Source organism: Schistocerca americana, chromosome X (assembly GCF_021461395.2).
Source record: "Schistocerca americana isolate TAMUIC-IGC-003095 chromosome X, iqSchAmer2.1, whole genome shotgun sequence".
NCBI classification, from domain to species: domain Eukaryota; kingdom Metazoa; phylum Arthropoda; class Insecta; order Orthoptera; family Acrididae; genus Schistocerca; species Schistocerca americana.
Window position 1 is genome coordinate 312,112,166 of NC_060130.1, and position 21,398 is coordinate 312,133,563.

The 21,398-nt window shown below is 42.2% G+C and overlaps 1 protein-coding gene across 1 annotated transcript in view; it reads left to right on the forward strand.

Moving 5' to 3' along the window:
- The first annotated feature begins 2,117 nt into the window (after positions 1–2,117).
- The window catches only part of LOC124555987 (ornithine decarboxylase antizyme 1), a 147,242-nt gene continuing 127,961 nt past the window's right edge, over positions 2,118–21,398 (forward strand). Inside the window, exon 1 of the mRNA XM_047130032.1 lies at positions 2,118–2,444. Coding sequence (XP_046985988.1) covers positions 2,118–2,444 — 327 coding nt within the window. The remainder of the gene's footprint in view (positions 2,445–21,398) is intronic.

The window sequence follows — 21,398 nt, forward strand, 5'->3', positions numbered from 1 at the left end:
TACTTTCTCCCGCATTCACCTTGCTTAATGATGACAGAGTCGTACCATGTCGATAGTTCGCGGTACACCTTCCGCATGGCATGTTTGCCTCTAATCGAGGGCGTGCCATTCTGGTGTAAGTAAGTGACATTTACACAATTTATATGAGGCTCCCAAAACCATATCACGTAAACCGATTTCCCAATACCATTTCTGGGTGGTCATGAGTATTGGGGCTAGGCCAGTTCTATTCCAAAGTGCCGTTATCCAAGATGACGGCGATGACGTCGTCCAAGATGGCGGCGATGACGTCATCCAAGATGGTGGCCGTGACGTCATTCAAGATGGTGGATTTTGGTGGGAAGTTTGAATTTTGGGGTGAAAGTGCCATGCCCCTGTTCCCCCCTGATAAATAGCACGAATTTCAAATTCCAAGCTCTAGATCCCAACTGGCTTAGTTGATATCGTCGCCACCAGAGACCGCCACTGTGACATCATCCAAGATGGTGCATTTTGGCCGGAGGATACGACACTTGTGCTACCTCCACTAACCTAAACCCCCTCCCCTCCACCCCCCCCCCCCCCCCAGAAAATGATGTGAATTTCAAATTCCAACATGATAATGCATCTCATCTAGAAAAAGGGCAGGAAAAATGGACTTGTCTTTATTATTTAACCAATTTCAAGCAGATGTGTTCGCCACTGAGTCTGGACTGGAACTGGCTTAATTCATATCGTCATCATCAGAGAGCGCCGCCGTGATGTCAGATCATGATGCAAGTACTGTTATTCAAGATGACTGCACCCAGTGTATTCACCACGTGGCTTGGTACACAGAGGACATTGTCTTGACGTCAGCTGATGACGTAAGTACCATTATCCAAGATGGCGACAATTTTTTTTTCTCCACTCAGATGACTGGAATTGGTGGTGCACATTCAGTCTTTGCTGAGCTGTTGTTATGAAACTGTTGTCATGTGTTCAATCATCGAGATGAATGTGGAGGACAGAGCAGCTTTCAATAGCTGCATTACGTGTAGACCTTCAAGGGAGGACTGTAGCCACAGTTCACTACATCACATATGGGAGAGTATGATAATGGAGGAGTGTAGGAGGAATAAGTACAAGAATTCTGTTCAGCAGATTTCGGCAATGCAGAGGGATGGAGCCAGGATGCATATTGTAACCAGCACATGCTCATGCGCATGCGCAAACTGCCGATGTATTCATAATGAAGCATTCATTCTCCCAAAACAGAAGAGAAGTCCAGTTGATGTCAATTCGCTTCAGTCTAAGCATATTCGTATACTCCGTATATACCATTTATAATCATCTGCTCACCCCCTCCCCCCAACCTCATGGCCATGCTGAATGTGTTCTATCGATGAGTTATTGGTGTTTGAGCGGTATGAGTTTAACAGTTATGTTTTTTGTAAGGATACAGTCGAGGACTGCCCCCATAGCCTCCTACATGCGAAATGGCAGCGCGCATTAATGTTTGGACATATGAAGAGGAAGAATACGGTCCTGCAAATAAATGTGTTGCAGCAAGATGTTTTAAAGATGCATTACCCATCTCATGGAAACATCTGCTGTTGTTGGAACTGTCTGCCTTTTCTAAAAGCACCATATAAGCTCCCAGCCCACAAGAGACGACTGCCTCCGATCCAGCAGACCGAAGAACTGATCTAGTTCATGAGCTCACCGCTGGAGGGCACTTCGATAGGTCATGTGATCACACGATTCAGCCAACATGAACACGGCATCATGATGACGTAGGTGGATGGTATATAAGGAGGACTCAGCAGCTGCTCGATCTCTGTTCAGATCAGTCAGTTAGTCAAGATGAAGCGTCAGTCACCACAGCAGCAGCAGCAGCAGCTGCAGAATAGGAGGAGGAAGCAGCAGAAAAGTAAGTACCTATTTTGCAAAATTACTGTTATTATTATTATTATTATTATTATTATTATTTCTGTAGCAGCAGCTGCAGAATAGGAGGAGGAAGCAGTAGAAAAGTAAGTATCTATTTCGCATAATTACTGTTATTATTATTATTATTATTATTATTATTATTATTATTTCTGTAGCAGCAGCATATGCTTACGAATATTCTTCTTTGTCTGCTAGCTTCACCCTTGATGTCATCATTAGCAGGTTCCAACCTGTCGGGGCCCGCACATGTGGTGACCTCGGACTCTTCCATGCAGGATCCTGTAGTAAAGATTCTCAGCATGCTGGAGCAGGATAGCGAGGTGCTAATGTCAGTGCCAGAAACTGCGCTTGAGGCGGCTTCACAGTACTGGACTCCTTTGTATGCGCCATCCATTGATCATCGCATAAGAGATGTAGAACCATCTGTGCAAGAACAGCAGGCTAACTGTGTTGGTGTGGATGTTGTGGATGAGAAGATACCGGCCTCCAGTGCACCACAGCCTTTACTGTTCACGTCATGCTATGTGTTAACAGTTAGTGGTTCAGAGCATCTTCATGTAGGACTTGAAGTTTCAGAAGACAGTAGCCTGTCAGCTGTGCTAGTGCTCGAAAATGTACCCAAAAATATTAAAGTTAGGTTTTCTGACTACAAATGGGATGAACTCTGTTGTCTAAAAACGTACATCAAGAAGCATATGACTACCGAATACGCTCCATCCCACTCCTACCTGGACATGTACTAAGCAGTCTAACTGTGAGTATTCTATCAATGTATGACGATGCCACACTAAGAATTAAAAGTGCTGAGGTTCATAGTATTTTCATGCAGCACTCAACTATTGAGAACTTATTCAATCTAGACATGGCAGTAACTAGTACAATAGAGAGACTAAATAGAGGACGCCCATGTGTTGAAACTGTTGAAACTGTATACAGTGACATCATTAACTGGCTTCACACATGTAACATTCACATAGAAGATATAGATCATTGTTTTAGTACCTGTATAACTGCAGTGACGAAGTCTTGTGCTATTCCTTGAATAGGTGTTGAAAATGTTGAACTCAAATTTTCTGATGGAATACCAGACTACTGCAATGCGCCTGTAACATTACGAGATATACGTGCTGAATTTGAGGGATATAAGAAGCAGCTATTTTCGAAATACAGTACTTCTGCTGCACTGCTTAATAAAGAATGAACTTATTGTTTTCCACGCTGATCATAATTGTATATCTTGAAGAAATAAATATATTTATAATCTTAAATTTCTGTTTGTCTTTTTTATTTCTCTAGACAAAAATGTGACATATGTTAATGCATGTTAGTATACGTTTATGTACATAATTATATGTGACACTCTTCCCTTTAAATATATCACTTGGAGTTCATTCTATTGTGTAGCCGTTGTAGCTCAGTTGGTAAGGTGACTGCACTATAGTGGCTACACACACATATTATTTATCATATAAAAGCCTATTGCATGCCAGTACCTAGCACAGTAGGTATCATGGCAGGCTGGGTGAAGCACCCTCGCCGCAAGGACTTTGTTGTATGTGACTGGTCCTGTGATGATGACCAAGACCAGAAGACCAATAAGAAAAAGAAGAATGGAGCACTCCTTCCTGACAGCATACGAGCGATAATTGTAGATCCTCCCAACTGTGGTAAGACAAATGTCATCATGGCTCTGTTAACGTACATAGACGGAGTCCACTTCGAGCACCTTTTCGTCTTCTCCAAAACACTCTTTCAACCCAAGTACCAGTTACTGCAGAAAATATTAGATGGGGTAGATGGTGTAACGTACAGAGCACTCGGTGATAGCGACGACATCCTCCCACCTGAAGAGGCAAAGCCTAACACTGTCTTCACATTTGACGATGTGGCTGTTGAAAAGCAGGATCAAATCCGTAGATATTTCTGCTTTGGTCGTCATATGGGTGTTGACGTATTTTATCTGAGTCAGACATATTCCAGGATCCCAAAACAGTTGGTGAGGGATAACGCCAACCTCATTATAGCCTTCAAACATCTCCATATATAAACGTACAGAATAGCTGAGTGCGTCAGTAGACACTACACCATGGACAAATTCGCACGCATGGCGGACGCTCAGTCTGAGAGGTTAGGTGTGTATAGATAGAATTCTCGCATGTTCACCGATATGAAATTTAAGAATCTTGAGGGAAGTCTCAGTAAGATTGTAAGGGAATTAAAGGACACTCACAAACTTCTTGCGCTTAACCAAAATCGTCTAGAGAATAGAAATAGTGCAACTGAGCTGAGGTTGTTGTTATTGAAGAAGGAGGTGTAGGAAACAAGAAGAAGATCAACAACAACAAAGCATATATAAAACGTCGTGATATGCAGAGCTCTGATTAGTATGCTCCAAGATGTCGACAAAGCATAAAGTCATTCAGGGGCACAAAACAGTTCAAGAGAAATTACGTTTGATGAGGTTGGGACATATGGATCGCGAGAAAACACTACGAGAAACTTTTAAACCTGTTACCGAATCTATCAGTAAGATGGATTCGCGTGATAATGATCCAGTCACAGAATTCACCAACCAGTATGGGGCGGGTAAGATAGATAGAACATTTGGTGTCAGCAGGGAGAGACCGTACATGCTAGGCTCTCAAACTATAAGTTTATCCGATAGCACAATACACATCAGGGATACAGAGTTTAAAAGAACACCTGGCTTAATGAATCTAATCTTCCTAAGGCTCTCAAAAAACTTAAAATACTCTAACAATGATCGTAAAGTGCATAGTGAAATACTACAATTGACTGAGCTGTATAAAAATCCTGACAGAACACTGAGAAACCCGCAAAACTCTAAATACACAACCATTATACAACCTTTACTGAATGAGCAACCTAAGAGCATTGTTGAGGGTGTAGACTTTCAGCGTAAAGGCGTGAGCAATCAACTCCCACAGTATATAAACTATAGTGAGCCAGAGGAACTAATTAACAGACTTCGACTTTTGATGGCTTCTGCTGCTGCGGGCAATACAGCTCATTTGAATGAGGTTGTTTCGATAATCTCTGAGCTTCAAGAGAGAGGTATCATCGAATAAGTATGGTGACGGTAGTTCGAGAATTGCACAAGCCAGCATGCAAAACATACCCTCACAGGCATGTTATGATTAAAGGTTGAAAAAAATGGTTCAAATGGCTCTGAGCACTATGGGACTTAACTTCTGAGGTCATCAGTCCCCTAGAACTTAGAACTACTTAAACCTAACTAACTAACCACAGATAATTGCACGGTATAATCGAACCAAACATAGTACAATAAAAATGAGACTGATCGACGTTCGCGATAATTCGCTAATGGACACAGTATATTTCCGCATTAAAATGCTGGACCCACGCAAACAGAGGCTAAATGTAGGAGACTTAGTACGTATTTCTAGACACGAGACAGCGTTCGAGAAATCGTACTTACCAAACTGGTCGGCGGAGATAGTCACAGTATCCAAAGTGCAGAGAACGAACCCTAGGACATATATCTTAAAGGATGGCAAGGGTGAAGAAATTGCAGGATGCTTTTACACGGAGGAATTGCAGAAGAGCTCTGAACCAGATGTATTTCTCATCGAACGCGTGACACGACGTCGCGGGAATAGAGCGCTAGTTAAACGGTTAGGATTTCCATCATCAGAAAAAGTTGGATTGACGCTGACGAGTTAGTATATAAGAGGGAGCGTAGACCTCTATCTCATCAGTAGCGTACCATGCATGATAGCAGGCACACCATAATAAGAGGTCGAGATGGTATTCTCGACAAATTGCCTGTTGAATTGCACATTCCGGGATATAACTTCTGTGGGCTGGAACAAAGCTTCAGAAACGTCTGGCACGCGGTGATAGAGGTATTAACCTACTAGACGAAGCCTGCCTTGAACACGACCTCGCATACGCTGCAAATAAAGATCTACCAGCACGCCACGTTGCCGACCGAATATTAGCCGATAAAGCTAAGCAAATAAAACGATGAAAAGATCTCGGAATTGGTTAGCGCGTTGCTGCATTCGTAGTTGATAAAATCATGCATGGAAAAATTAAGTTGGGCTTGGGGGTAAAGAATTTCAAACGAATTATGAATGCAGCGCGAACAGCTTTGGGGGCAAAGAGGAAGAAAAGCGGTTGTTTCAAAAACTGTATTCTCACGTCGATGTGTGCAGCTAAACGTGTGTTGAAGGGGGGGGGGGGGGGCGGGGGGAGAAGAAGAAGAAGAAGACTGTAATTAAACCACCTAGGGTCCTACCACTACCAAAGACATCAGTTGGAATTATTCTGCCCCCCATTCAAGCCCTTGCAGCTCTGTCGGCGGTAGGTTCACTTACAGGTGGGGCTGCAGCTGTAGCCAAAACAGTAAAAAACGCACAGAATACACAGGCACAAGTAGAGGAAGCCAGAAGACATAATCGGGCCATGGAAGCAGCAGCTATCGGAAAGGGTCTTTACTGGAAACGATACAGAAAAGGACTAGGTCTCTTCATAAATAAAAAAAAAGTACGTTAGTTATCCTACCTGATCGAGCGCTCGCGAATAAAGATCTGGTTAATATTCTTAAAGAAAAACTTCACATTCCTCGATTCCGTGGAGTCTTTATGCAGGATACATTACCGAAGACCATGTGGTGGACTAATGAGTGCGGAATTGTAAATTTAGATGTTGCTGGGGGTCCAGCGACCCGTTGGGTGGCGTATGTTAAGAAAAGTGCAAATACAGTACAATATTTCGATTCATTTGGGGATTTACAGCCGCCTGAAGAATTACAACGCTACTTCACCAGCAAAAGAGGTGTCTTCTATAATTTCTGGCGATATCAGGACTTTAACACACACCTGTGTGGGCATCTCTGCGTTATGTTCCTCATCACAGCCACGGCAAATTAGCCTTTGCCCGCATCAGAAAACCTCTGGAATGTGCATTATATTTAGACCAAGCAGTGAGAAGTCTGGAATGCATGCTTTCTCCTTTCCTCATCAGAACCGGTGTGCAAACATCCACACATTTAAAAGAGCCATCATTGTAACACGCCCATCATCTGAGGCTTAGATGCAATGTCGTACACTCTGACTTTAAAAGATCGAGGATCAGTATTACGTGCAAAGTACTTTCCACCGATTGATATAAGTGCAGGGGACTGGAGTAATGCGCTGATTGGTCTGGACACGTATAACAGCATTCCAAATACCACAAAGAGCAACAATAAACTGCATCTGGAAATTGACGGTCGGAAGGCGATTCTACAAATAAACCTGGTGCCTACGATACTGATGGCAACGGCCTTGCCGCAGTGCATACACCGGTTCCCGTGAGATCACCGAAGTTAAGCGCTGTCTGGCGTGGCCGGCTCTTGGATGGGTGACCATCCAGCCGCCATGTGCTGTTGCCATTTTTCGGGGTGCACTCAACCTCGTGATGCCAATTGAGGAGCTACTCGACCGAATAGTAGCGGCTCCGGTCAAAGAAAACCATCATAACCACCGGGAGAGCGGTGTGCTGACCACACGGCGGTCAGATGGTCCCGATGGGCCACTTGTGGCCTGAAGACGGAGTGCTACGATACTGATGATTTATACGAAGTCTTATAACAGTCAGGAAAATGTATTGAACTACGGGCAAACTTAAGTACCCTTAAATTTGAAATACGGACAGAGAGTGGTACGAACGACTTTATACAGAGAGATTCAATAGGTCCACTGCTAGGTTTTGCAAAGGATCACGTTTTGATGAAGGACGCCAGTAAATTTTACGCATCGGTTCAAGCTGTAGATATACTTCCAGTCAGCACAATCCACGTTGAGTGCAATATTGTCGCAAACTCATACCTCAAAGATAAGTTGATTCACTCAATTTACGGATTCTTCCCTACAGTTGGTACTGGGTATAAAATAGTTCAATCCCCTACAAACACTATGTATCTCCCGGTGACAGTTCAGACACTGGATTACCTATAACTGAGTACTGTTGTCCAGAATAATCAGCTAGTTAACTTTCGAGGAGAAGAGATCATTGTACGCTTGCATCTAAGGCGGGATGTGAGTTAGGTATAAAGCTAGCACACCGAGCTCACAACCCGTCAGTGTATCACGGAAGCGCAAGGTGATAACACGCCTTAATTACGGATTCCTTATTTCAGCATGTTTCAAACCGCAAAATGACGTCACTCAACGTAACTCAGTCAGTAGAATGATACGTCATGAATACCACTCACGCAAACCCTACGCTTCAAGCACATTTAACAAAAATGATGAAATTAGGATTGTTATCCAGCATCAGGACGCCATAACACTGCCTTGCAAGAGCTTCCTGTATCTGGACTGTACATTTAAGAAAACTGACGGCACTGTGGTAACGCTCTCGAAGCTCACGTGAAATGCTGTAGCATTCCTGTTTCACGAGATACATTATGAACTTAACGGTATAGAAATCGAACGCACACGCAATGTTGGCATAATGTCAACCCTTAAGACCTACGTTTCAGCCTCAGCCTCTGATTCAAACAGCTTGGAAAATGCGGGATGGTACATAGATGCGCTGGATGGTGAGGGTGGATACAGCCGATTTACGTGCCACTAAAAATACTTATGGGTTATATTGAGGACATGCAGTGAATTATTATGAAAGCTAAACAGGAGCTTATTTTGGTACGGAGTGCAAGTGATGTGAATTCATTCTTTCATACAGCTGCAGAGAATGTTCAAATCAAGATTAATAGTGTAGTATGGAAAATGCCTCACATTACTGTTGCTGACGAGGAATGCTTGAAGCTCTTAAAAGTTCTGAATGCTGGCACCTATCTATCACCAACCTTCTGATCATGGGAACGTTTTGAATACCCAGTCCTACCTACAGCATCAAACATCGTTGAGCTATCAAAACATCAGTGCAGTTGGAAACACCTTGATTCGTCATAATCGGATTTCAGATTCAAAGGCATGGGAATGCATAAAAGGACTCAACTGAATTTGACCACTACAAGTTAACAAACGCCAGCGTCTACTTGAATTCCGAATACTATCCATATGAGAATCTACATCTATAGTGGGACAGCAATATATACAGACTGGCATTTGACTTATATACCAGATTCCGAGCATATTACTACGAAGGCGTTGAAAATGAAGGATGCCTTTTCAGTCCAAGAAGCTAGCACCAATAATAGTGATTGACTGTTCAAAACAGAAAAAGATAATTAAAACAGGGCCTGTAGATGTGCAGATTGAATTTGAATCTTCAACAAACTGCCCAGACAACCCTGCAGCGTGTGCTCTAGTTCTGCATGATTATGTTGTTAACTACTGCCCGCTCACTGGTGTGGTGCAAGGAGTTGTATAAACTAATAGGCGCTCTGCTAACTCTAAGGCAGATCACGATGTTACCCCAAGGTCTGAGGACCATAGCTGACGTTCAAGGATTTTACTGTGATGAACGCAGGCAATTCATAATTAAATACTGTGCATTAATAGCATTCACACAAAGTGATGGAATAATAGGAACATTTGCATCAAGAGTTGCATCGCCAAAACCATTCAAGGATGTGAAGTGCATTAGAACAGGTAGAAGTGCAATGTGGTTAACACACTTCTATCACGGAATTCACTGGTATGACCCTGGCATGTCTTATAAAGATTTGGCGAGAGTGCTCCTAGTATTTTATCACAAGGAGACAATCATTTACGTTTAAGGTGATGCAATGATTATCTGGCTGTGTGGAATATTTAAATTTGCTTCTATTCAAGACCTGGAATTGTACAGATGTCCATCTATCTATCGACTGAAGAACATTTACCAAAAAAGTGCTTTTGTATCTGCATATGAGAATGTAAAATTACTTTTAAGTTGGATTACAAATAAATAATCATTTATAAAATTTGCTATTTTTCTTTCTTTCTATGACACCCAATGTCCGTAGAGTGTAATTTTATTGGGGGATATTGTATATGAAGCGAATCCCAATGGAACTGTCTGAGACACATACCTCAGCTTTGACATGCTGAGTAATGTTATCTGAATCAATAACAAACCAGCTTTCACCTCACCTGCGTGGCGATGCGTCAGATGCCAGCCACGCAGCTGCAAGCGCATGGGCTGAAAGAAAGTGCTGAGGCACACTGCGTGTTCATGACCACTGGATGAAGTCCAGCACATGTCATTCAGAAATGATTTGTTTTTAAAGCAGGACACCTTATAGGTCTGTGCATTGCAATATGGCTGTATCCACCTCTTGTAGACACACTAAAATATATTTATAATATTTTTGTGTTGAAAAGAATGATGATTAGTGAGGGGTGACATAATAACAAAATTCGACATTTTTACAATAAAATAAGTGAATTTATTATTGAATTGATACAGTTTCCACATTAATACATGAGTTTACAGATAAATAATTGACTTTTGACGAAAAATATCGAACTAATCTTCTTTGCAGATACATATTTAACATTTTGCATTATTGAGAAATATAAGCTTTCTCCTAACATAAATTATATATATATATATATATATATATATATATATATATATATATATATATATATATTGTGTGTGTGTGTGTGTGTGTGTGTGTGTGTGTAATTTTACAACTAATGCAGAGGTACTACAACCTAATTACACTATCTTACAATCTTACACCGTAAATACTATCGCTAGTGAAGTTCCACCCGAAAAAAGGAAAACACTTTTAAGTAAAGTCGAACGTAGTTACTTCAAGTGGGTGGCTCTAAAACATTTTCCAGTACCACGAGCAAATGAAAATATATTTCTCGGAATAATAATAATAATGTCATGTGACGAAGGCCTCCTGTCGGGTAGACCGCTTGCCTGGTGCAAGTCTTTGGATTTGACACCACTTCGGCGACTTGCGCGTCGATGGGGATGAAATGATGGTGATTAGGACAACACAACACCCAGTTCCTGAACAGGGGAAATCTCCGATCAGGCGGGAATCGAACCCAGGCCCTTAGGGTTGACAGCCTGTCGTGCTGACCACTCAGCTACCGGGGTTGGACATTTCTCTGAAGTAAGTGGTTCTAAACATTTTCCACTACAAGAACGAGGTGAACATGTGTATATTTTTCATTGAAGTCGATGCCTCTAAACATTTTTCCACTACAACAAGCAAGTGAACATATATAAAAAATTAAATTGGTGGAACTCACGTACTTATAACTAGGTCTGACTGGATGGCTAGCAGTAGGTGAAACTTACAAACTAAAATCTAATCTCTACAACCAATCAAACGGAAGCACATATGAAGTGTGCAAAGTTTATTTTTTCTTGATATAGGAGGTACAACTCAAGTGGGAAACTTTATCTTTTCTTCATATATTACATACTAATGCTGGTCAAAAAATATTTACATAAATAGACTTTTTTTCAGTTTAACATTTTTTTTCATTTTTATCATTTTTCTTCCAAAAAATAATTAACATATATATATTTACACACACATATAATAAACACAGGCGCCCACACTCATTCGCACACTCAGACATACAAGGAAACACGCAAAGTGCTACACACCACACAACACTCTCATCCATTATTTACACTATGATAAAAGAGCCATACTATTTCCACGCATAACCCTCATTCACAGCATTCACATGCTGATTCCGTCTCTATCAATCAACCAGAGTCCCCCACCCTTACTTTCGTTTCAAGTAAATAGTGTGAGTATGGGAGGGTTTCCACCACATCCTCACAAATGACTCTTTTATCGTCATGGGGAGACAATCCGACCTTAGACTGCAGCACAGTGAACGCCTCGTGACCTCGTGATCTAATGCTAGTTTGTTGAACCATGTGTGGACGAGAGCCTTCAACATTGCGACTATACAGGCATTGCAAATAGTCCTCGACCGTAAGAACACGAGATGCCATGCATCTAACACCCTTTTCCCACCTCTGGGTGCCCCCGTCCATTGTACAATATTCGTACATTTTGGACTTCAATCTCATAAACTCTACAATTGGTAAACCATTCGACTCGTCTTTCATGAGACTGATAACTTTCTTGTTTTGTCAAACAATACTGTAAGGATTATTGGCCTCGTAAGAAGACGTGTCGAATTGTTAACCACTGCACCTAATTACTTCATATGGATTGCAGTTCTTGATCCAGTAGATAAAGCTGTCTGTATATCAATATAAAGTAACTTTGGTTCTTCGAAATGAAGTTTCGCAAACTCATAGTGGAATCGGTACATGTAGAATTTGGAGATATCCAGTATGCACATCCCCAAAGAGATGGGCTTCATAAACTCTATTGCAGTCTTCGACATCTCCACAGCATCAAAGTTTTCATTGAAGATTGTGGTCCACTTAAAATTTGGCCTGGTTATACATTTCCTCATGCCATAACGCCCTTCCCGTGAGGTTTTAATGACAACATCGCGTTCATTTCGCACATTCTGCATAATTTTCAAAATCTTTATTTGCGACCACCCTCTTTTCGGTATTTAGTTTAATACACTTCTTCAACCAGGGGGATTGCTGAAGGAGATTGCCCGAGTGACTCTAACAAGCTTCATCTCTAATCTGAGGCACTGCTGGAGGTTATGATAATGAGCGATGTACCTCTGCTTATCCCCAACAGTAGCCAGCAGTTTAGGGAAGGTGCTCCCTCGCGGAATTTGTTGCTCTGGACATAATGGCAAGTCGCTTGTATCTCCATGCAAATTATTAGCGTATGCTATGTTTGCCTCAAGCACATACCCTACATCAGAATCAGCTGCAAGACCCACTATTTGTCCACCTAATCCCTTTAATTCGTCTTCGGACAGCCAACTAAACCCACCAACCGGCAGCAGTTGCGTCATGGCATTCCTGTATAAGTTGTTCACATTGAAGTACAAAATGTAACTAGAATCAAGGGATGCGTTGAACTCGAGACCCATCCGCAGGTTATTTGCTTTGGCGTGCATGTGAACACATTGACAAAGTCCCCCACGGATCCCTCGCTCAAAAAACACAAGTATTGCAGGATCAGACCAAAGTTCAGTGCTGTGGCCCGTTTTTTTTAGCATAGCGTTCCAGAATGACCCAGGTGCCATGTAATGAAAGGCGGAGTCCAGAGAGTACGTAGTCATACATACACTCTGGAACTTTTCGAAAACATCTGCAAGCAAATGCATGTCCATGCTAGATCGTTCCCTACATAAGACTGATAATGGTTAAGTTTAGAATCATATCCACATACGATTTGGAATGCTGCCGCATACGGTACATGTTTTTGTGTGAAATTTGTGTGTGAGGCTACTGAGTTCCCTTCACCACAAGTAATAGGAGCCAGCAAGCATTCAAAATCGGCGCACACAACAAAAGGGAAACGCTGCTGGTGGTGAGCATTTTGAAATTTAATGAAGTTATTTTCCTCAGTGGGCATAATCACACATACCGTATCCTTGGAAGCACAGTCTAATAGATGTGTTACTAATAACTACTCAGACAAAAAATAATTCAAACACCTTAAACAAATATGCTTTTTATGGTAGTTTTTTGATTGTTGGGTGGAGAGGAGTTGGGACATGCCTTTGATCCACATGTAGTGGTAATTATCGCCTTCAGAGAAGAGCAGCATGTTTACATGCTGTTCTCGCTCACCTGCAAATTTTGAGCAATGGAGGGGACCTACTACTGTATGCTTGTCCTGTTCGTCTGATTTGTCCTTTTCATCCCCAGGCCATAAACGTGGACCGATATCCCGGTATTCTGAGCTTCAAACTCATGTATGTCCTGGATCATTACAGGGAACTTTATTCCATGAAAGTTATACTGTATCTTAATATCTCTGACTTTGTAATTGTAATTTCTCTGACAAGCCAGGACTGACCATGCAAAACAAGCATTATCATGCTGATTTTGAACATTAATGCACGCATGTTTTTTCTCAATATAATTAGGGAGTTTAATATAACTGGACCCTCCATTTACTGGATCATAGACATGTATATGGATGTAGAGGTGTGGTATACTGCTGGGTGCTTTAGAGGACCCACGTACTTCCATCTCGGAAAATAGGGCCATAATAGTGCTCAAAGTGGATTCTCGCTACCACTCAGCAATCGATGTGCTCCAAGAAATAGCACCATTATCACCCCATATATAGTGCAGAGTCCTTGTCTCCGCCTCACCTTGATGTTTAGGTGGGTGACTCAATTCACAGCATAACACTGCATTGCATTTAATGTTGCTAAACCCCAGATCTTGTAGGACTTTGAGGAGCTTGATCTCCAAGACAGGGAGGCACACTTGTAAAAACCCAACAGGGTCACGATACCTCCTGCCCGGATTCTAAATTCTAGTGAATGAGACCCACCCTTCAAAAGCCCTAGCTACTGCTGAGTATTCTAAGGAGGTCATTACGTGATTCTGATCCATATCATTATCAATAGGTCGAGCTCCTCTTCCTCCTCCCCTAAAAACTGGGTGCCCCCTGGAGCGGACGTCGTTTGACTGCCGTTGCCTTGTACGCTTTGGTTGGTACACCCCTCCCTGTGCACTGAATTAGGGACATCTACAAAGAAAAGACAAGAATATGAAAACTGAATGTATGCAAAAGGAAAATGTATATAGACACACACACACACACACACACACACACACACACACACACACACATTGGATTAAATTGTTTTGATCTAAGAACTACGTTTTTAATAGAAATGTACTAACATTCGAGATGCATTTGTGCCCTCTCACCGAGCGAGGTGGCGCAGTGGTTAGCACACTGGACTCGCATTCGGGAGGACGACGGTTCAATCCCGCGTCCGGCCATCCTGATTTAGGTTTTCCGTGATTTCCCTAAATCGCTCCAGGCAAATGCCAGGATGGTTCCTTTGAAAGGGCACGGCTGACTTCCTTCCGCCTCCTTCCCTAATCCGATGAGACCGATGACCTCGCAGTTTGGTCTCTTCCCCCAAACAACCAAACCCAACCCCAACTCTGCCCTCTCCATCTCGAACTGCTGGTCTAGAGCGGCAAGCACTTGAGGGATGAAATCTAGAAGGATGGAAAAGACTGAGTATAATATCGAGTATGGAAAAGAAAATGTGCAGTGACTTAAATGATACAGAAATCAGCAGACCAGAACATATAGGCAAAAAAGGAAACAAATGAAACATTTATAGAGAGCACTACAAAACAAATATAACATGTAAGACAAAATCTGTTAAATGACACATCAATCTGAGTAGAATGGGCTACAATACAGATATAAGATAGAGACACACAAACAAAGAATCTGTTAAATGACACAGCATTCTGTATAGATTGCGGTCCAGAACAGATATAACACATAGACACACAAACATAGAATCTGTTAAATAACACAGCATTCCGTATAGAATGCGATCCAAAACAGATATAACACGTACCACAAACATAGAATCTGTTAAATGACACTGCATTGTGTATAGATTGCGGTCCAAATCAGATATAACAAGTACGACAAACATAGAATCTGTTAAATGACACAGCATTCTGTATAGAACGCAGTCCAAAACAGATACAACACAGAACATAGAGACACACAACGCTAGTAAGCTCAATCTTTATAGAGAGCACTGGACTACAGACATAACACAGGACACTCACAATCCGTTAAAATATGCAACAATCTTTATAGAGAGCGATCATAAACGGATGTAGCACTCATACACAGGGTACAGATATTGGAACACTGAAAATGTACTTACCAGGTAATGGGACTTCCTCGAAGCGGGATCGTTTGCTGCTTCCACTGGCACTGTCGGTGCTGCTGGTGGATCCTGATCGCTTCATATCGAAAGTTTGCTAATGACGATAAATGCACTGGGCCCAGTGTAGGAGCAGAGTGAGGGCGAGTTGGGTTGTGGTCTGGTTTATATAGGTTTTATGACGTACAGTGAAGTGACTAACGCAGTAGCGAATAGGAGAGCAGCATTCTAGTGGTGGGGGGTGGTATGTCATGAAGGACCACAGCACCCATAGTGGGAAAATGTGAAACTTGTCATTTGTTCCTTGAACATCAAAGTGGTACATTAAAACTGAAATGAAATTAAGTACTTGGGTAATTTATGCATTAGCTGCAGGATGTGAGTGTTAGAATATTTACGAAATACTATGTCTACAGCGTGTATGGAGGGAGCACTCGGCTGCTCGCGGGCCTGTGACGTCAGTAGATGACTCAAGGTCGCCAGCTTTCTCTCTTGCGCAGCATCATGGTGGCGACCTCTGATGGCCTGGATATGAACTAAGCCAGTTGCAGTCCAGACTCAGTGGCGAACACATTTGCTTGAAATTGGTTAAATAATAAAGTCATGTCCCTTTTTCCCGCCATTTTTCTTGGTGTGATGCATTATCCTGTTGGAATTTGAAATTCACGCCATCCGCTATCTTGAATGACGTCATGGCAGCCATCTTCGATAACGGTACTTTGTAACAGAACCAGCCTAGCCCCAATACTGTCATGTAAACACTTCAAAATAGATTCTGGAAATCTGCTTCTAGTTGCCGGTTTTCCAATTTCGCAGTCGATTTTCGCTCCCATGTAAGCGCAACCGGTTTTGAAACGTGCTTGGGTTGTCCACTAACGTCTTGTTTTCAGAATATTCGGTTAATATGTACTTACTGTGCACTGAAGGGGAAGCACAAATGTTAGAGTGAATTTGAAGCTGTCTTGCTGTAATATTTAAGTGATGAGAAATAAGTATTGTGTTGACTGAATCAGAAACTGGATCAGCTGTTTTCAGAGGCCATATTTGACTGGGCTGGCAAATCCGCAACAGACCTTAACATGTAAAACGACAGCGAAAAATGGTTTCCGAAGTTCGGTTTTCGTCTTTTGAAAGATGGGTCACATGCAAACGAAGTGACTGTGCTGCTGCTATGGTCGCAGGTTCGAATCCTGCCTCGGGCATAGAAGTGTGTGATGTCCTTAGGTTAGTTAGGTTTAAGTAGTTTTAAGTTTAGCGGACTGATGACCTCAGGTATTAAGTCCCATAGTGCTTAGAGCCACTTGAACCATTCTGCAAATGAAGCGAGTGTGAGGAGTGATTTATTCGATGGCAGGCAGCAGAGCAGGAAGGGCTCTTCACTTTTCCGGAAATGTTTTCATCCTGCGGGCTCCGGAGGACACCAGGTGGCAGAGACTATTCCTCTTGCGGAAGTCCGTGGTTGCGGCCACTTGGTTAAGTGGGAAATGTGCTGTCTTAGAATTGTGGTGTGATACCTAAGTCTGTTGACTGACTTTAGGGACAGCATGATATTCTCAAAATGTTCCTTCCTATTGCCTTTCACAGTGCGCCGCTGTCTGCATATGTGCCATACCCACCATCACTGCTATTAGAACTATAATAATACTAGCTCAATCTTCCTGCTTGCTTAAGCCCCAGTTATGGGTATGTTGAGTGGGAGTGAAGAGGCCTGCACATGTTTCTACCAACTGCTTGTTTTACCAGCGTAAATTTGTGATTTTCTGTTGTTAAGACGTACTGTGTTGTTGCCTTTGTAGTCTTTCATTCTTGTTACTTCACAGAGAAAAGGATTCGTGGCAAATTTTTGATGTTTAAGGTACTGTCGTTTGCCAACCATATGCATCCATTTTAAGGTACTGTCGTTTGCCAACCATATATATCCATTCATCTTGATCTTCCGCCCCGCGTGGCCGCCCCTGAATTGCAGAACTGCATTTGGTAGGCCATTCTTCTTACTCCTTGTTGAGATTTTGGTTAGCCACATTGTGTTCAGTTCCATGATTAAGGGGTTTCAGATCATTTATGATCTGATTATTTGTTGAACTTTTACTTGCCAGGTAATACTAGCTGTTACTAGCGCCATGTGAAGAATTGTCTCGGGCTGGGAGGTGTCCCTATCTGATTTACCCTGGGTAACTACCTGGGTACATCTGGTTGGTTTCTGAAGTTGCTGCTTGCGCTGCCTCTTGATCAACAGTACTCCTATGGGCCAAAAAATTCCTTTACGCAACATTGTAATTGTCTTGGTTTTTTTAAAGTATGTATTTTTTTGAAATGTATATGTGTGTCTTTTTGGGGAACAACGTAAATTTTAAGTTCATTATTTTACTAAGTTTTCATTTCTTTGTTCAGTTGTGTTGTGGAACATTCAGTGATACCAAGCAATTGTAATTCAGTAAACAGCCTATCAGAAAATGCGATAAGATGATTTACTAAATTGTTTGTGGCACAAATTTTTCTTCTTGTAGCTGTTGTTTTGAAGTATAGATACTGTATTAAATTTTTGCTTCGTTCTTTTGTGACAAGAGTCTGTACAAACAAAAGTTATGTGCCCTAATAATTACATGGTATCTCGTTATAGGAACTGAAACTTACTGATAAATGATTATAATTCTCAAGGACATACAACAGATTTCTTTGTCTGTGTAATGTGGGTTGCTGAAAGTATTTAATTCCATAACTGTGATTGTTAAGTGAGAAGCTCATTTTTTGTCTTTGAACATAGAGATTTTCATAACCATATACAACATTTTAGGTTTCCTGTGCTTTCAACAATACAATGTGGGACAGAATGACAGTGTATTAAAGTCTTACTTGCATCCAAAGTAAACACTGTAGCACATGTTCAGGGATGTGCACATTTATGAAATTTTATCAGTTTTGAGGCTTTTTGTTGTTCTTAACGTGTTTTTAATTACCTGCTGAAAGCTTACAAGTAAATTTTCCTTAACTGGTTTGATTTATCTTTTAAGCATACCTTGTTCAATAAATATTTTTAGTCATGAATGATGTTCAACCCTTAATTTGGTCTAGTCCTTCCCCTCCCAGGCAACTCCACACAGTAGCAGTGTTTCATTTTGATAGCAGAGCATTAGTGTCTTTGGGTATAGGGGAACTGTATGGTACTAGACATTATTCGTACAAGTTTTCTTTTGCATTATTGCTGGTTGCAACAGTTTGACGACGTTTGCAGCAGCATGTACTATCAGCTCGGAGACCATGGCTGTGGTTACCCTTGACGCTAATAGTAGGACTAAGTATGTGTCAGTGCACTCTGCATTGTTGCCAAATTTATTTAAGATGGTGGCGATGCCGTCATCCAAGATGGCAGCATGTAGACTTGGCAACAGCGCATCACGTCATCCAAGATGGCCGATTTTGGCGGGAAGATAGGCCAATTGTGCTATGTCCACTAACCTAACCTTTGAGAAAAAATTTCGGGAATTGTGAATTTTGGCGGGAAAATAAGTCAATTGAGCTACCTAACCTAAGCCTCCTGAAAAAATAGGCGCGAAATTAAAGTTCCAACAGGATAACACATGCTAAACCGTACTTGTGTTTATTATAATTTACTATCATTCATTGTTATTTATTATCATTTATTGTTATTTATGTCATGAATGTGTGTCTGCAGTTGCTTTGTTCATACCTCCACCACCAGGGAGCGCTACCATGACGTCATTCAAGATGGCTGGGAAAAAAAAAGAGGTGGAGCCCCTCCACGCCCACACCGGCATGATGGCCAACACGAAAGGTCTACTGCCATCTCTGCATAAGGGTTAGTATTCACTAAAGTGAGGTGTCGCAGGATGTGGGTACTGCGATGTCTGCGTACGTCTGGTTAGGATTAACCATTAATACGCGCTCATCTGGAGATAGATTGGTCGAAATCTGACGAAGGGTAGCGGTTTGAAGGGCAGAGGAAAAAAAAGTGCCAAAGCAAGAGCCAAGGGAAAAAAAACCCTGCGAAAGTTAGGTCGGGCGGCAAGAGCAGTAGCGGTTGTCTTGCTGCCTGGGATAGGTTGTGTAAGGATAGGCTTTGTTAGTAGTGGGTATCATGCATGTCGATACCTTGATGTTGTGCGTTTGTGCTGCTCGGCGGCTGGCGCTGGGTGCTGGTACAGAGTCCTCGTTCAGCGTCCTGCAACCTGCAACAGTTAGGTTTGTTATCGGTCTTGTGTCCGATAGGTCATATACCGGAGGCACAGTGTGAGGGAGTGTTGGCAGATCGTTCGTGCGTCTGTGGGCGAGCTCGTCGGTGTCCCTGCTGTGGCCTGTTGGTTGGCTCTAATAGCAGCTGGTAGTTGCCAGTCAGTGTTGCTGATATGCAGGGGCTTACCGGCGTTTGTCGCTGTTTGCGTATGTTAGTTTACCATAGGTGGTTATGCCCTAGCTAGCAGTGTCTTTGGCCGCTTGTGTTTCCACCTGTGGTTGTGATCGTAGTTTCCCAGAGTGAGGATGAAAGGATTGTTCGAGTGTCTCGAGTTCCTGTATAGTCGTGTGGCGTGTTTCTTGAATACTTCCTTGAGGGTATCAAGGCGGTATTCATGGTGAAGATCCACGGTGCGTGTGTAGCGTGGAGCATTGCTGATGATTCGTAGCACCTTGTTCTGTATGATCTGCAGGCGGCGCAGTCGTGTGGGAGCTGCATATCCCCAGACGGGAGCTGCATACGTCATCAGAGGTCTAATCAGTGTCATGTATAAGGACCTCGACACCTAGATGGCTGGAACAAAGCCTACTGCATTTATAGAAGAGCCCTACAATCAGTCTTTGCTGAGCTGTCATTGTGAAACCATCGCCATGTGTTCGATCATGGACATGAATGTTGGGGATAGAGCAGCTTTCAATAGCTGCATTACATGTAGACATTTGGGGGAGGACTGTAGCCACAGTTCGCTACATGACGTATGGAAGAGTATGATAATGGATGAGTGTTGGGGGAATAAGCACAAGAATTCTGTTCAGCGGATTTCAGTAATGCAGACAGATGGAACCAGGATTCATCTTGTAAGCAGCATAAACTCATGCGCATGCGCAAACTGCCGGCATATTTATCATCAAGCATTCACTCTCCCAAAACGGAAGAGACGACCAGTCGATGCCAATTAGCATTGTCTTAAACATATCTGTATAACCAATATATATCATTGAAGACCATCCTCCTAGTCATACCAAATGTTCTCCATCGATGAGTTATTGGTGTCTGACCACGATGAGTTTAACAGCTGTGTAGTTTGCAAGCAACCACGCATGTGTGGATGTTGTCGATGAGAAGATACCTGTGGCCAGTGCACCTCAACCTTCACTATTCGCCTCAACCTATATCTTAATAGTAATGGTTAAAAACGTATTCATGTAGGACTTGAAGTTTCACAATACGGTAGCCTGTCAACTGTGTTAGTGCTCGAAAATGTGCTCAAAAATATTAAAGTGAAGTTTTCTGACTACGAGTGGGATGAACTCTGTCATGTAAAAACACAGATCAAGAATAATATGACTACTGACTATTATCCATCCCAGTCCTACCAGGACATGTACTGTGGCAGTCTAACTGTGAGTATTCTATCAATGTACCATGATGCTACACTAGGAATGAAAAGTGCTGACGGTTATAGTATTTCCATGCAGCACTCGACTGTTGATAACTTGTTCAATTTACACATGGCTGTAACTAGGGCGATAGACAGACTAAATAGATGGTGTCCATATGTTCAA